The sequence below is a fragment of the Mesitornis unicolor genome, unplaced genomic scaffold, assembly GCF_000695765.1.
Source record: "Mesitornis unicolor isolate BGI_N332 unplaced genomic scaffold, ASM69576v1 scaffold10304, whole genome shotgun sequence".
Classification (NCBI taxonomy): Eukaryota; Metazoa; Chordata; class Aves; order Mesitornithiformes; family Mesitornithidae; genus Mesitornis; species Mesitornis unicolor.
In genome coordinates, this window is record NW_010179482.1 from 1388 (window position 1) to 16332 (window position 14945).

The 14945-nt window shown below is 45.0% G+C and overlaps 1 protein-coding gene across 1 annotated transcript; it reads left to right on the forward strand.

Moving 5' to 3' along the window:
• Positions 1 to 5378: 5378 nt before the first annotated feature.
• WWTR1 (WW domain containing transcription regulator 1) lies at positions 5379 to 13062 on the forward strand (the record flags this gene model as incomplete). The annotated part of the gene is made up of 4 exons (XM_010182804.1): positions 5379 to 5572; positions 11002 to 11135; positions 11675 to 11787; positions 12878 to 13062. Coding segments are annotated over 4 exons (626 nt in total), but the record flags the coding sequence as incomplete, so codon positions are not given.
• Between the last annotated feature and the right edge of the window lie 1883 nt (positions 13063 to 14945).

Below are 14945 nucleotides of genomic sequence, written 5' to 3' on the forward strand. Positions count from 1 at the left end.
CCTTATGAGTTATGGTTAATGTCACAAAGTCTGTTAATTCACACCTGCATGAGTAGAGGTAATGGCTCCTTTGTTTGGGGCAGAAAGAAATGGGGGACTGGGACCATGAGGCCTCTGCCTCATCTCACACTGCTCCAGGCATCCAGATATCACCAGATATGGATCTAGTGATGGTTGCCACCTTGCCCAGTGCTTGCCACCTCCAGTGCTTGCCACCTTGCCTGATGCTGAGTTTCATGCTTCCAGACATGCAGCTACATGGTGTACAAGACTTGGACTTTGTGACTAACTTTTGCGCTCTCTCTACACGTGTGTCCCTTCTGTGCATCCTTTGTCTCAGGTATTCACTGCCACTGGGTTTGCAGGGAACACGAGAAGACCATTTATCATTGGTAGATGTCCTTTATGTTCTTTGACCTGGACGTTTCTTCAGGTCTTTGGATTTTATCGGGTCAGAATTTCCCAGAAGTGACAGTGGCTGCTGTAGGAAGCTGCAGATTCCAGTGTGAGCCTGTCTGCATGCCCACAGTGTGGTCACCTGTCGTTAGCTTGAGGACGTTCTGCAGAATCTCAAATCTGAAATGGTGTGAAGATCTAGCCCAGGTCTGAGAATGATCCTCAAAGCTGGTGCTAATTCACTCCAGTAATGGAGCGAGTGCCTCTGCGCTGCGGTCTGTGGGTCCCGGGAGACTCAACTTGGGGACCAGATGACATCTGGGTGCCCCTGGAGAGCTCATGCTGGAGGATGCACGTCCGCTGGCATCTCTGCACTGGCCTTTCCAGGACACCTGGCTCTGAAGGCACATAAAGGCCTGTTGTATGATGGGTCAGGTGGCCTCATGCCTCCCAGCAGGTCCAGAGGATTTATCGGTGTGGGCTTTGCACCACCTACAGGTACCAGAGCTGCCTCTGGACCCTGGCCAGCCCTAGGTGGTCACAGGACTAATCCAGGCCTGCAGCCGGTGCTGATCTACGTGTGGTGAACCTGAGCTGCACTCTGAACAGGCTGTGCAGGTAACACCTTGAAAATTGACTGTACTGCACTCCTGGCTCATCTGGAGGGTGTCAGTGCTGGTGCTGTTCCTGCCATCATAAAGGAGAAGAGCTTTTGTCTGGGGTAAATCAGGAGCCCATGCAGTGGCTTTGGGTTGCGTAGTATCAGAAGTGCTGGACTCGCTTGTGCAACTGCAAACTTCACTGAGGTGACTGGTACCAGCTGTCACTGTGTTCACACAGCACTGAGATGCCCAAGGATATCTCTGGCACCACAGATTTTAAAGTGGTTCTGTTCCTTGCAGTGTTTGGATGTTGTGTGCAGCCTGGGATACACCTTGGGGGTTTATCAGTGTGAGGCCAGTGTGCTGCTGGGCTGCCCAGTAAGATCACGGCGGGGAACCGGGCAAGCAGGGAGACATCAGGCATAGGAAGGGTTTATCTGCTGCTGGAAGGTATTTTCCAGTGCACAGACTATGTAGTTTTTAGTGCCCAAACCACCTGGCCTCGTCCAAGAGCGGTGCTGAGGAGAGAGGCTGCAGGGGCTGTTGGCAGGGGAAAGCAGGACGCACCTCATGGCCATGCTTGGTGTCCCTGGCTTGCGATGTGTCCTGAGGGGTGTTTCAAGCTGCAAATGTCTTGCTGTGTTTGGTGCGGCCCAGGCTGCAGCAGCCCCAGGAAGCGATGGCCATGCTTTTCGGGAGCCTGCAGGCCCACCTGGAAGAGCTGTTCACGCTCCACGCCTGAACTGCTGGTACAGAAGAGCCATAAACCTTAGCACATTAACTGCAGGCTTGCTCATGGTAATTACAGTGCCTTTCAGTGGAACCAATGCAGAAGAGTACTTGCAAGTCTGCCATGATTTAATTACTGTTCAGCTAGTTCCCAGAGTCAGCTGTTTTATTACTGTACTTGTAACATTTTGACCCTTTGAATGTATTTTTAGAGCAGCTGAATGAAGCAGTTGTTGTGGATTCTGCTGCAGAATGCCCCAGTTTGTGTTTTCATTTTGTTTTCTCTAATAGATATAAAAAAGAATCATCTAACAGTCTTATGTTTTATACTATTTTTATTTCCAGTTAAGATGTGTTTTGAGCTGGGTTAGATTAACTTAATGTGCATCGTATGTGTGCATGCACGTGCCTCAAAACTGGATTTGACTTCACAAAAGTAGACCACATATGTCCTAAATTTGCTTATGGGACATTATTGTGATTGCACCCAAGAATAATTCAAGTGGAAAGCATTCTGTCTGTCCCCATGAGAAGAAGTGACTTGGAGGGTTACTGGGGACTGTAACATTCCTCAGCATTTTCGTTTTGTCTTGTTCTTTGCCTTCTTGCACGTGTAATTTCAGCAGTGATACAACATGGCTACAGATCAGTGGATGGAGAAGGGAGTATTTTATATAGCCAAGGCAGCAAATAGCCATGAAAGCAGTGCTACAGCTCACACCCTAGCCCTGGGTGCACCCCAGACGCACAGCCTCTTCATCTGCTCCTAACGTTGCCTAGCCCTGCCCTTTCCGTGTGCTGCTCAGATGAAGGCGTCTCTTATGGAGAACTCTCTGTACAGTGACAATCCCTTGGCCAGCCTGGATGCTCGGCGTGGTGGCTCTATCCACTCCACCACTGACATGCCAAAAATTTAAGCATATGGTTATGCATATGAGAACAGTTAAATTCCTGCCTAAGTGCTTATGGTCCTGGTAATTTAACACCAGATTTACACTGATAAGATTTATATAATTATACTTACAATATTTCTTACTTATTTTAGTATAACTAAGACTAAATTCACTGCATCATAAAATGTGGTTCCATACACTGTTTTTCCATCATGCAGTGGCTTGATGTCTGCACCCAGCCCTCACTCCTGCCGTTCTGCTCCCAGCACTGCAGCTCGCTGACCTTCCTGGGGCTTTCACAGAGAAGTCCCTGATCAGCACTGGCCTTGGTCCATCTTTCCCGCACCCAGCTTATTTTCCCACCGGGACTCCTACGCCGGTTGCACAGAAGCATTTTCATGGCTGCCCAGTTGCTTTTGCTGGGAACTGATCTAGCCAGAAAATAATCTTCGTTCTATCCCCAGGCAATTTTTAGTTTGCCGTGTGGCCACAAAAATGTTTTTGCCCGCTCTGTGCAGGGGCAGGCAGGGCGTGGAAGGGGTGATGATTGGCAGCACACGGATTTCGGGTGGGAGCATGGTGTCGTTTGTGTAGATGCAGCTGTTTGTGGACCGCACATAACCCCAATCCGTGGAAAGGTTATATTACGGCAGGGCTGCTTTTAACTTGGGTTATTTCTTGAGCTGGATTTGCCACTGAAGCTAAAATACCATGTGGCTGCACCCTCAGATGGTCCCACGATCTTTACATGCTGGACCTGTGTGAAACTGGATTGCCCAGAAGGAAAAAATGGATTCAGATCTGATAGAGCACACGTAAATATTTCTGTCAAATGACACAGGGCGAAGTTTATGCTGGGCTGATGCCTGCGTACCTGCGGTACTGCAGCTGCAGACACCAGACAGCGCCTGGCTGGGCAGCACAAAGCCAGCCCTTCACAAATCACTTAACTGGGAGCTGGCAGAGTGAGTTCTGTTCAGCGTTTTGTGCTGTGCGGGTGTCGTACATGTGATCCAGGTGTAAAATCATCAACCCATTTCTCCGCTGCACACCTCTGGGAGCGCTTGCTGTGCTGTATCCTCCAAGGTTGGGGTGTTCAGTGCACAGAACGGAGCTGGGATTGCAGCTCTCACGTGGTAGAACAAGGAGTGAAAGATGAAAAGGAAGATACAAATCTTAGTCCTTCGGACAGAAGAACATTGTATCTCTTCTAGAGAGTATTTGAGTGTCTACAGTGTTCTTGTTAAAAGATAAGAATAACCCTTTGGATATCTTACCAAAGGATGAGAATTAATGGATCATTTCCAAATCTGAGTACCCTAACAGATAAGGTTTCAGTCGATAAGTAAATGCACAAAAGACTATTTTGGTTTTCTTTGCGAGACATTAATGATAACATATGGTGCTGGCATATCCAGAACTCAAAAGAGTTACAAATCCCTCTGTTGTGTTAAATCAGGTCTAAAATCAGACACCATAATCACTAATTTACTTCACCTTTTCCACTTGCAAATGAAACCATGAATTGTAAATTCAGCCTTACCCGATTTATCTAACATCTGAGGGGAGTTATGCCAGGCCTGAACTTGGCATCATTTGGATTGATTTTGTACAGGCTTGCATTTAAGAACTCCTTAAACTCGATTCTTGCCTGATGTCACTGTTGAAGGCAGCAGTGAATTTGGGCAGTACAAGATTGATAAGGATTTCTGCTGGGTTTGGTAATGAAACTGGTGCAGTGTGTCACTAACTCGCAGTTGCCCTGTTTTGCTGTTGATGGTGATTCTGGTCCTGTGAACTCAGCTGACTTCACACCGACCACATCCTGTGATACTGGGTGGCTCAGGCCCTTTGGGAAAGGGCAGCGTTTGCTCAGAAGAGATGGACCCTGTCAAGAGAAGTTAGCAGTGATTCTCACTGCTTTGCGTTTTCATCTGTGAAGGTGGTACAGATTCAATTTAATGATCTTTTCCTTGCATTTCCCCTGCTTTGAAAAAGTAAGTGAAAGCACGTTAGGGAAGTTATGGAAAGACGTAGCTTCTGATGGTTTCTGGTCTTTTTATTGTGCCACTTTTGTAACTGACCGTCCAGCTCGTCACTGGATCTTGTTAGATGCACGATCTGCAGTCAAGCTGCTTTTCATTACTGCGCTGTGTGAGTGCCTGTGAGGTAAGGAGTGTGTAAAACACCTCTGCGAGATATGAGAATGATATTAACCCTCATCTGTAGATGAGTACACGGAGGCTGTGACTCATCCGTGGCTATGCAGGAGGGCTACAGCCTGTGTCACTGGAAATGTGTGTGACTCCTTCATGGTGGTGGAAAACACACACAGAGCTCATTGTTTATGCTGGTAAATAATCTTACAATAATTCATTGAAATAACGAAAATGTTAAGATTGAAAACATTTTTACTAGCTTACTGCGTGTTATAGGCACACATTTGTAGAGCAATTTCCAATTAAAAGACTTACATGTCATTTACTACATATCATTAGATGAATATTTAAACACACCAGGATGAACATAAATACTTGCTGTATTATAAGTATTCATGCCTTATACACATATGAAATACTAAAAATAATTTATTAAACAATTACTAGTACCTGATCTTGCCAGGTGGAGCAGTTATCTCACCCACTTGAAATACAGTAATTCTAATAACTCTGCACTGTAAATGAGCAGTGTGTCCTAGACCTCTGTTACCTTCACGTGCAGTTCTGCTCAACCAGCTCTGATTTGTTTCTCCCCGCAGTGATGAACCACCAGCACCCGATAGTGCCCAGCACGGCCATGCCGCAGCAGAGCCACCCTCCGCAGGCCCCACAGCCGGCGCTGCCGAACCTGCAAAAACCCACGCAGCAGCGGCAGCAGCAGAAGCTGCGGCTCCAGAGAATCCAGATGGAGAGGGAGCGAATTCGGATGCGTCAGGAGGAGCTGCTGCGCCAGGTAACGCCAGGGATGCTCCTGTATTTTGTTATAGAGCCTTTAGTCCAGTGCATCCACATCTTTACCAGGTACGAGTGGTAGCTCCGTTATTTTATGTCAAGTTTAACACTTATTTCAGGTAAGGGTGACCAAAAAGCCGATAAAAATAGAACATTTCAGGTTTTTTCTCTAAACTGTCATTGAACAGAACACAAAATGGCCATCCGTCAGGAGTTACAGAGCTGGTGTCTTTCTTACCAGCTGTCAAAGTAGTGTAAGGACCAGATTCTGTCCTGTGTCGGTTTATAAACACAGAACAACTATCACTGATCAGTTCTCAGTTCAGCCTGGTTTCTATAGTAGACCATATTCATGCTTCACTGAAGATAAAGGCAGAACATAGGGAGTTGTTCTTGACTCTGATCCCAACGCTGTAACTTGAATCCTTTGCCTTTGAATTAAAATATAATCACATTCACATCTTACATGAATACCTCTGATTTGAAGACTTTCCAGCTATGGTTCTTTGTGGATGTTTTGTTTATTGTTCTATTTCTATTTGTAAAATACTTTACAACAATGTATTTGCTTCATTAACATTTTTTACACTTTTATCTCCTTCCTCTGAATTGTGGGCTTTTATAGCTCCTGCAGCAACACCTGGCTATCTTTGCATGAGATTATTCCCATTGTCTTTGGTGAATATGTGTACATGCTCAAAGTTAAGCAAGTGCCCAGTGCTCTTGCTGAACAGGGGAAAAAGGCAGATACGATTCCACTGAAGTTTCAGAACTTTTTTACCTGCTTGCGTTAGGGCTGAATTTGGCTTTCATTTTTCAGATGTGAGAATGGAAACTGTACAGACACCAGCGTCTTGTGCCCACATTCAGTTTCCATTACCTGTGATTTTTGGAGGGCATTATGGTACGTCACCTGTGTGCGCAGAGCTGTGCTCGGCGTGGTGGTCTCTGACCAAAGCAGTGATCCCCGGTCTCTTGTGTGCCTTCTCCTTCACCATCCAGAGCTCAGGACATGACAGAGATGGGTGTGGGAAGAGACTGGGATATCTGGTATGAGCTTAGTCATAATTATCATTGTGCTAATAACGCCCTTGGCTATTTTTAATCTCTTTGGCTCTGTTCTTGCTTCAGGACAAGAGCAAATTAAGCTTCAAAACAGTTGTGCCATTAACACAAGGGCTGGTTTCCCTGCTCTGCTGACTGTGTTTTACTTTGAAACTAATACACGCGCAGCGCTTTGCAGCTGTGCGTACTTCATCAAGCCTCCAGCTCGTTATGTCCAGAACCACCCTGCTCCTGTGGTGCATGTTTGAGCTCCACATTGCATAAAGCAGGACAGCATCCCTCTGCATTACTGAAGTTTTCAGAACTGGTGTAGCTCTTGGGAAACAGCACACTTCCACCCAAGGAAAGCAAGATGCAAAACCCATCATTCCTAGCAGAGCTTGGTGAACTTCCTGCCAGAAAGCAGAGAGCTCCTGAGCCTGGAAGCTGAGGAGAATGCGGCAAATCCCTCTGGAGCCGTCGGCATTGGAGCGGTTACTGCTGTCCTGACCCTTCGTTGCTGCTTTTGCTTTTCTAGCATGACCTATCCAAGGGAAAAGCGCTGAGTAAGCATGCACGCTGCTGACAGCAACTGCGAGGAGGCGCAGGCTTGGGGCGAGGGAGGAATTCACTGGGGGTCACAGACCCCCTCAGCCTGGCAGCAGCTGCTGGCTCCCTGTGGCCATTCCCGGCTGCAGCTGCCAGGGTGGAGCAGCGCACCTGCCCCAAGGAATAAATGTGTGGTGCTGGGAGCTCTGCCTCAGGAATTTGCTTCCTTCTTTGTCCTCCTCTTCACTCAGCTGGTGAAGCCTCTAGACCTGCACAGCTGAGTGCATGCAAGGAGAGCGGCATTTCAGAAACCCAGTGTGACAGCTGCTATGTAAATGTTTCCTTCCTCAGTTTTGTCATTCTGGAAGGAGTTCATTTTCTTCCTTACTGATTTGTTTTTGTCAGCTTTCCAAAGGAAAAGGGAGAATCTGCTTGCTGCTCGAGAGCTTCTTGGAAATGGAAGTACTTAGAGGTGGTGTTGGCAAGAAGTCTCAGAAAGGGCCACACAGGGAAAATGTCCCAGACTTTTTAACCTTGGGTAGGAGATTCCTGATGTTCTTCTTGAGAACCTTGTGGTTGTGCTTAGGATAGATAACAGGATGTAATGGCTGTCACACAGCTTCTGCCACTGTGTGATTGATCTACTCCTGTTGAGCGTTGCCATAATAATATCAAAGTGAAGAAGTCTGTACCATCCGTAGCAGTGCTGGAATTGTGATGTGACTTCTGAAGACATCACCTGCCCCAGGCAGCAGCAGAGGAGGAGCGCACGTCAGTGTGTGGTGCCACTGGTACCGTGTGCTTCCCGGCCCAACTGATCCCGTCACAGGAGTCTGTTCTGCATTGTAAAGTACACATGGGATTAATGTTACAAGAAACATGGAATGTGGTGAAGTAGAGATGCAGGAGGTGCCATTCCCTGAGTGAGAGCAGATCACGCACAAGAATTTAGATTTTATAAATGCCAGTATGAGATTTTCTTTAGGGTGCTGGAGGCTTTTCAGCTCACCAGTTTTCTTGCTTTGCAGGGCCTGTCTAAATCCTGCAGTGGATTAAACATTGTTGGCTCTGTTGCAGTTAGTGGTTAGGAGGGCAAATTCCTGTATGTGGGGACACGATTGATAAGCCTGGGTATGGATCTGCCCTTGTGGGACCAAGCAGTAGTTGGCATCACGTTTTCCAAAGAGATCGCTGTCAATTCACTGACTGCAGGGGTCAGCTGCAGAACAGCAAACAGCCAGCACTGAGGTCTGCAAATGGACAATTTGCAATGCTTTCCTACTTGTGGAAGACAGTTCAGTGAAAAACCTTCACGTTTAACAAAAGTCCTTCTCAGGTGGCTGACTGTCCACCTTACTGACCGTAGGATAAACAGCCTGATGCATAGCAGTAATGTAGCCTCTGAGCTCTTGTTCTTACTTTGCTAATAGTTTATTCTGAGCTACATTTGGAAATAAAGTTACAGAGGTTACCAGTGTTTTATGTTTTTCCCATTAAGTATGATATAGAAAAATATTTGTGTCTTTCTGAAGGAAGGCAGTGCCTGTGTTCTCTAAAAAGAAGGCGTGTTTGCGGTGACAGCGGTTGTGAGGCCAGTAACGGTGACATAGAAGCTTTCAGTCCACAACAAAACCTGTTCTGTTGTCACCTGGCTCCTGTTAGCTGTGATTAGCTGTCCCAAGTGCAGCCAAAGCTGTTCATTGAAGTGGCACAGACATGACGTTATCAGAAAGTTCTTCTGGTGCAACACAAAACAACCAGAGGTGAGCACTGGATGTGCTGAGCAGGCGCCATGAAGAGTTTGCAAGTTGTGCTTAGGGCTTTCAGAGCTCCTCAATGAAGAAATCAATTGAAAGCATAGTAAAACATCAAATTCTAGCCTCAAGAACACACTAGTGTTTTCTGTACTTAGGAGGATGAATGACTGAGTCAGTGGAGAAAAGTTTTTTATTAGGATTTAAATGAAATATTTCCTTTGCTTATTTCATAAAAGAAAATAATAAATAGGTGGAGTAAACTAGGTAAAAAACAGATACAGCTTTATTATTTTAAGGTACTTATTTGGAACATCCCCATGGAGCCAAACAAGCTTTGTGTAGACCTGTGTGCCACTAGATGTCATGGTTGTTTCACAGAAATACTACTAGAAGAATTTATCTTTCAGGAATGCTGAAACAAGTTTCCTTTGGTCTCATTGCTCATTTGTCACTTTAAAGGCAGTGTACATGAGACAGGTCATTAGGCAGATGCTTATTATTAGGCAGAGGGTTAATTCTAAAGATGATTTGGTCTTGGCTCCAGTGGTTTTCTTCTAACAAGTACTTCATGGTTGCAAGTGATATTCTTCTGCTCCGGTATATAGCACATTATGTCATCTCATAGCAGCTCACATAGTTTCAGTGCCTGATTGTGCTCTCTTTTGCACCATTTTAAACTGAGAGCAATTTCACTTAAGGTAAGCTGTTAGGAACAGATACGTGGGAGATTAAAATTGAGTCTGTAGGTTTTAAACTGTTTTGTTATTGCTGCTCCAGCTCCTGGAGAGCTTGGCCTCACTGAACAGCAAACTGCAATTGTAACCTGAGTGTTTCACAGCTCTCGTGTGCAGGTGAAAACCCTCGGCGGGCATCAGCCGGCTGTCCGTAACCAGCTGCGTTGTGCAGGCTGTCAGAGGTGACACTCGAGGTACCTGACGTTGCAGCACGGGTACTTGGTGGTGTGGAGCTCTCTCCGAGGCCAGCGAGGCTGCAGAGGCGCAGTTGCTCTGCAGGCCATGGTGCTGTGCAGGGCTCGGCCCTGCCCTGTGGCAGCTCTGCAGTAAAGCCGTTCACAGCAGCGTCTCGTGCTCTGCACCACGCAAAGAGTGAGGCTGGTTTGGAAAGTCCTCAGGCACATCTGCGGCTGGCTGGATCCTGTGCCCAGCTGTGGTGGTCACTGAGGTAGATCCTGCAGTGCTTGCAGCCGGCACAGGTGGGTATGGGAGATGATGTCCATCTGCATGATGATTTTCTTCGTCAAGTAAGAAGATCTGTATATGTTATGTGTTCACTTGTTACAGAATCACAGAATCACAGAATCACAGAACGTTAGGGATTGGAAGGGACCTCAAAAGATCATCCAGTCCAATCCCCCTGCTGGAGCAGGAACACCCAGATGAGGTTACACAGGACGGCGTCCAGGCGGGTTTTGAATGTCTCCAGAGAAGGAGACTCCACAACCTCTCTGGGCAGCCTGGGCCAGTGCTCTGTCACCCTCATTGAGAAGAAGTTTCTTCTCCAATTTAAGTGGAACCTCCTGTGTTCCAGCTTGTGCCCATTAGCTCTTGTCCTATCATTGTTTGTCACCGAGAAGAGCCTGGCTCCATCCTCGTGACACTCACCCTTTAAATGTTTATAAACATGAATGAGGTCTCCCCTCAGTCTCCTCTTCGGCAAACTAAAGAGCCCCAGCCCCCCCAGCCGCTCCTCATAAGGGAGATGCTCCACTCCCTTCATCATCTTTGTAGCCCTACACTGGACTCTCTCCAGCAGTTCCCTGTCCTTCTTGAACTGAGGGGCCCAGAACTGGACACAATATTCCAGATGCGGTCTCACCAGGGCAGAGTAGAGGGGGAGGAGAACCTCTCTCGACCTACAACCACCCCCCTCCTGATACACCCCAGGATGCCATTGGCCTTCTTGGCCACAAGGGCACAGTGCTGGCTCATGGTCATCCTGCTGTCCACCAGGACTCCCAGGTCCCTTTCCCCTACACTGCTCTCTAATAGGTCATAATTACGAGATGCAGTACTTCTGAGCTGTGGAATAACTCTCACCTCCTCTCTGCCTGCCTTTTCAGGAAGCTGCTCTGTGCAGACAGCTCCCCATGGACTCGGAAGGCATGGCCCCGGCTCAGACAGCCGTCAGCGCGCCCGCCCTGACCCAGGACATGAGGCCCATTGCGAACAACGGCTCCGATCCCTTCCTGAACAGGTGAGTTCATGTCCTCTTCATCAGGCTATGGGTTCTGTTGCTTCTCTGTGCTTTTAAAGCTGTCTCTCTGAAGTAGTTTCCTGTATCATCATCTCTTGTACTTACTGTGAGCAGGGGTTACAGCTGAGCAGCTGACCTGAAATATTTCAGTTTGTACTTGAAGAAGGAATCTTAGAAAAATCAAGCAAATTGTAACAAGTTGTACTGTAGGCATATGCAGAATACTCTAGGTTGAACAGGTACATTACCTAAGTATAAATTAACTCATTTGTTTTAGGCTACCAGAGCTGTTTTTGTCTAGAGAGTTATATATACACATGCACATTTCAAAATTTAAGAGTGGCCTCACTTCAGTTGCTTTATATTTGAGCTGATGTAACATGACTGCATAAAGGGCCAACAGGTGAGAATGAGACTTAATGACTCGGTCTTTAACTTCAATATCTCACCTACCATGCTGTCTTTTTTCACACACCCTGACTGGGGACTGTGTCTAGCAGAACATTTTTACTGAGGCTTTTTTGTGTCTCAATTTACAGTGGGCCATACCATTCCAGGGAACAAAGCACAGACAGTGGCTTGGGACTAGGATGCTACAGTATACCAACGACACCCGAAGATTTCCTCGGCAACGTAGATGAGATGGATACAGGTAGAATACTCTGATTTACCTAAATTATATAAGGATATTAATAACTTTGTGTTATAACCAGTAATGTTTAATAATTGCATAACTGAACAATAATCTCTCACTGTCCTATGCTAGAGAACAGAGTCAGACAGTGGAGGAAAATGCCTTAAAGGTACTTAGTGCCTAGAAGGTTCTCAGCTTTAACTTAAGTCCAGATTCTATCTACCCTTTTACCTTAGACTGATATTAAAATAAGTTGGAAAATGTGAGCCTTAATTGTGTTCTCATACCACAGTCCAAGGTAAGAGGAGTGAAAATCTGGTCTTGGGTTACATTCTTGGTACAAATCACTGCGTTTTCTAACTCTAGGAAATCAGTCTCATTAGTAAGTCTCTTACAATGGCAAAGTTGGATTTGCCTTCAAACAGAATGTATTTTGCTAGCTAAGGTTTTGCTATGTAATTATTTTTATATCAGCATCCTCATGGTGTTTAAAATACTGAAATAAATTACAAGGAAATCAACAAGTTTCTTTCCAGATAGTGAAATTATCAGCACTTCCTCACCTAAGCTTCCTCTTGAAGTCATCAGATGATGCAGAGTGAAAGGTTTCTGTATTAAAGATTTTCATGCTGCTTCTTATTAATTTATGAAAAAAGTAGTATAAGATTGCAGAGCTAAGTTGCTGTAAAGTGCTTTTTTCAATCACGCCCCATGGCCAGCGTTCAGCCTTGTGCAGAGAGCAGGGCAGAGGGTTTAGGTGAGGCTCGGTGGCATTGCTGGCTGTGCAGACCAGCAGTGAGTGACAGTCGGTGTGAGCAGCAGTCACTGTGAGCAGTCGCTCTGAACAGTCACTTCCCCAGCAGAAGGCCAGAGCTGATGGCTTTGAATGCTGCTGCTTGTGAGAGGAAAGCTGAAGGACAGGAAGTTACCTCTTAGGAGAACATGCATTCTGCGAGCAGATCGGGTTTGAGGAAACGTTTGTAGAGAACAGGAACGCTGACAAGTGCTTATGGGAAAGGGGGAGTGTATTTTTTATATCAATTGTGTTGTTTTAAATTACCCACAAGAAGAGTTTGGTATTTCACAAGTTCTTCTTTGCTTTTCCTAGGAGAAACTATAGCACAGACAACAATGAACATAAATCCCCAGCAAACACGCTTCCCTGATTTCCTCGACTGTCTTCCCGGAACAAATGTTGATCTTGGGACGCTGGAATCAGAAGACCTGATCCCCATTCTCAATGATGTGGAGTCAGTACTCAACAAAAATGAGCCCTTCCTTACCTGGCTGTAATCATTCAGCGCAGATTCGGCCTACGATGCAATTCAACATTTCATTTTCCTCTTGAGAGAGAGGTATAATACCTGAAAATCCTCAAGAGATGCAATTTACTGCCTTAATGACTTGTGTTACGTCGTCTTTATGGTCAGTTTAATCTCTGCCTGGATTCAGTTGACACTAACTTAAATATTATATATAAAAATACATATATGCATATATATTTCTTCCTCTTTAAAAAAAGCACACTACTTTACACATCTGTATACATCTTTACCTTTTCAGAGGAGGCAGAAATGTTTCATTTTAAGGACAGAAAGTGGGAGATGCTTATGCATGTCCCCACTGATCTCCCAGGTATTGGTTAACATCACAAACCCTTCATGAATCACAAAAGCCAATTACCTGGGTGCTTGGTTCAAAAAACATGCACAACCTCAGACCATGAAAGCAGCTTTATTACTGTGCTTATGACAATAGTATCAGAAGCCTTTTTTGTCAGTTTACTTAAGCTTTAAAAATCTTTTTATTATTCTTAGTAAAACTGTGCTGTGTGGAACATAGATTAAATCTAATCCATATCAGCCATAATAGTTCTCTATATATTTGTAAAGGCACAAACAGTACTACTGCAGTTTCTTTATTCAGTATATTACTGTATAGTTTTTGGAAAATAAATACTTGTAATCTGAAAGTACCAGAATTGTTTAGCAGCATTTTTACACTACAATATTGCTGCAAAATAAACTAGATTGGTACTGACTGCTGCCTTATAAATATAAAGCAATGTATTATAAACAAGCATTTTTTTAAAAGATCTTAGATTTTGACATTTATTATACTAAGCACTACAATTTTGTAACTTAACACATGAACAAACGATTTTTTATACCTATAAAATCTGTGGCAAATATCTTAAATGCAAAAACGTGCTTTTAAGATCAGGTTTGAAAAATGTGGCACAACTCATTAATGTCAGATGCAGGGGAAAAAACCCTTGCCTGTTCTGTTTGCAGCAGAAACTGACAGTGTCAAAATCCATGTAGTTGGATTGTAGTTGACATTTGATTGATTGTACATTGATTGGATGTAGTTGACATTTTTAACTGACAGTGTCAAAATCCATGTAGTTGTATACATGAAAAAAAGAGGGTAACTTTATCAGGACAGTGCTATGGCAGGATTGTAACTTGTCTGGTAAAGTTGCTCAGTCACGTGTTGTAACCAGTGTACAGGACATGTGCTCTGTGTGTTTCTACCTGTTGTATATCCTACAAATACTTCTTTATCAGAGGTTTGGGACTGAGAAGGCATCAAGGACATTGAGCTTGCAGTTCCCCTGAAATGCAAATGAAGTCCTAAAATTCTCACATATTTTGAAATTATATTATTTATAATCTATGAATTTAATCTTTTTATATTGAAAGATATGTCTTTTTATGAAAGGCATTAAAACTTTTCTCTAAGCTTAATCCAGGTCGCAGAGAGAGGAAGAGATGTAGCACTCAGTGTAAATGCGTGTTTGCCAGGTCTAACGACACTTAACGAGCTCATACCGATGCACCACAATATTGATCACTAAAGACTTTTTGCCATCTGATTGGGTGAAGGTAGGTGAAAAGGTCAGAGGTGAAGTGATGGGAATTTGGAGTAGGTTTGGGAGGGAAGTGGTTACATGTCAGGTGTACATCCCTGCCAGGGAGGGCGGCTGCAGGCAGGGGCGCACAGAAAGCGAACTGCGGTGCTCAGCGAAACCGTGACAACTCGATGCAATCAGGGACCCTGTCGAGGTGAACTGGGGTCACGTGGTAGCAGAGGATGGGAAGTAAAAAGCACACATCCCGAAATGTTGAAAAAAGGGATGGCAGGCAAAGGCCTACACTCATTAAGTTGTATTA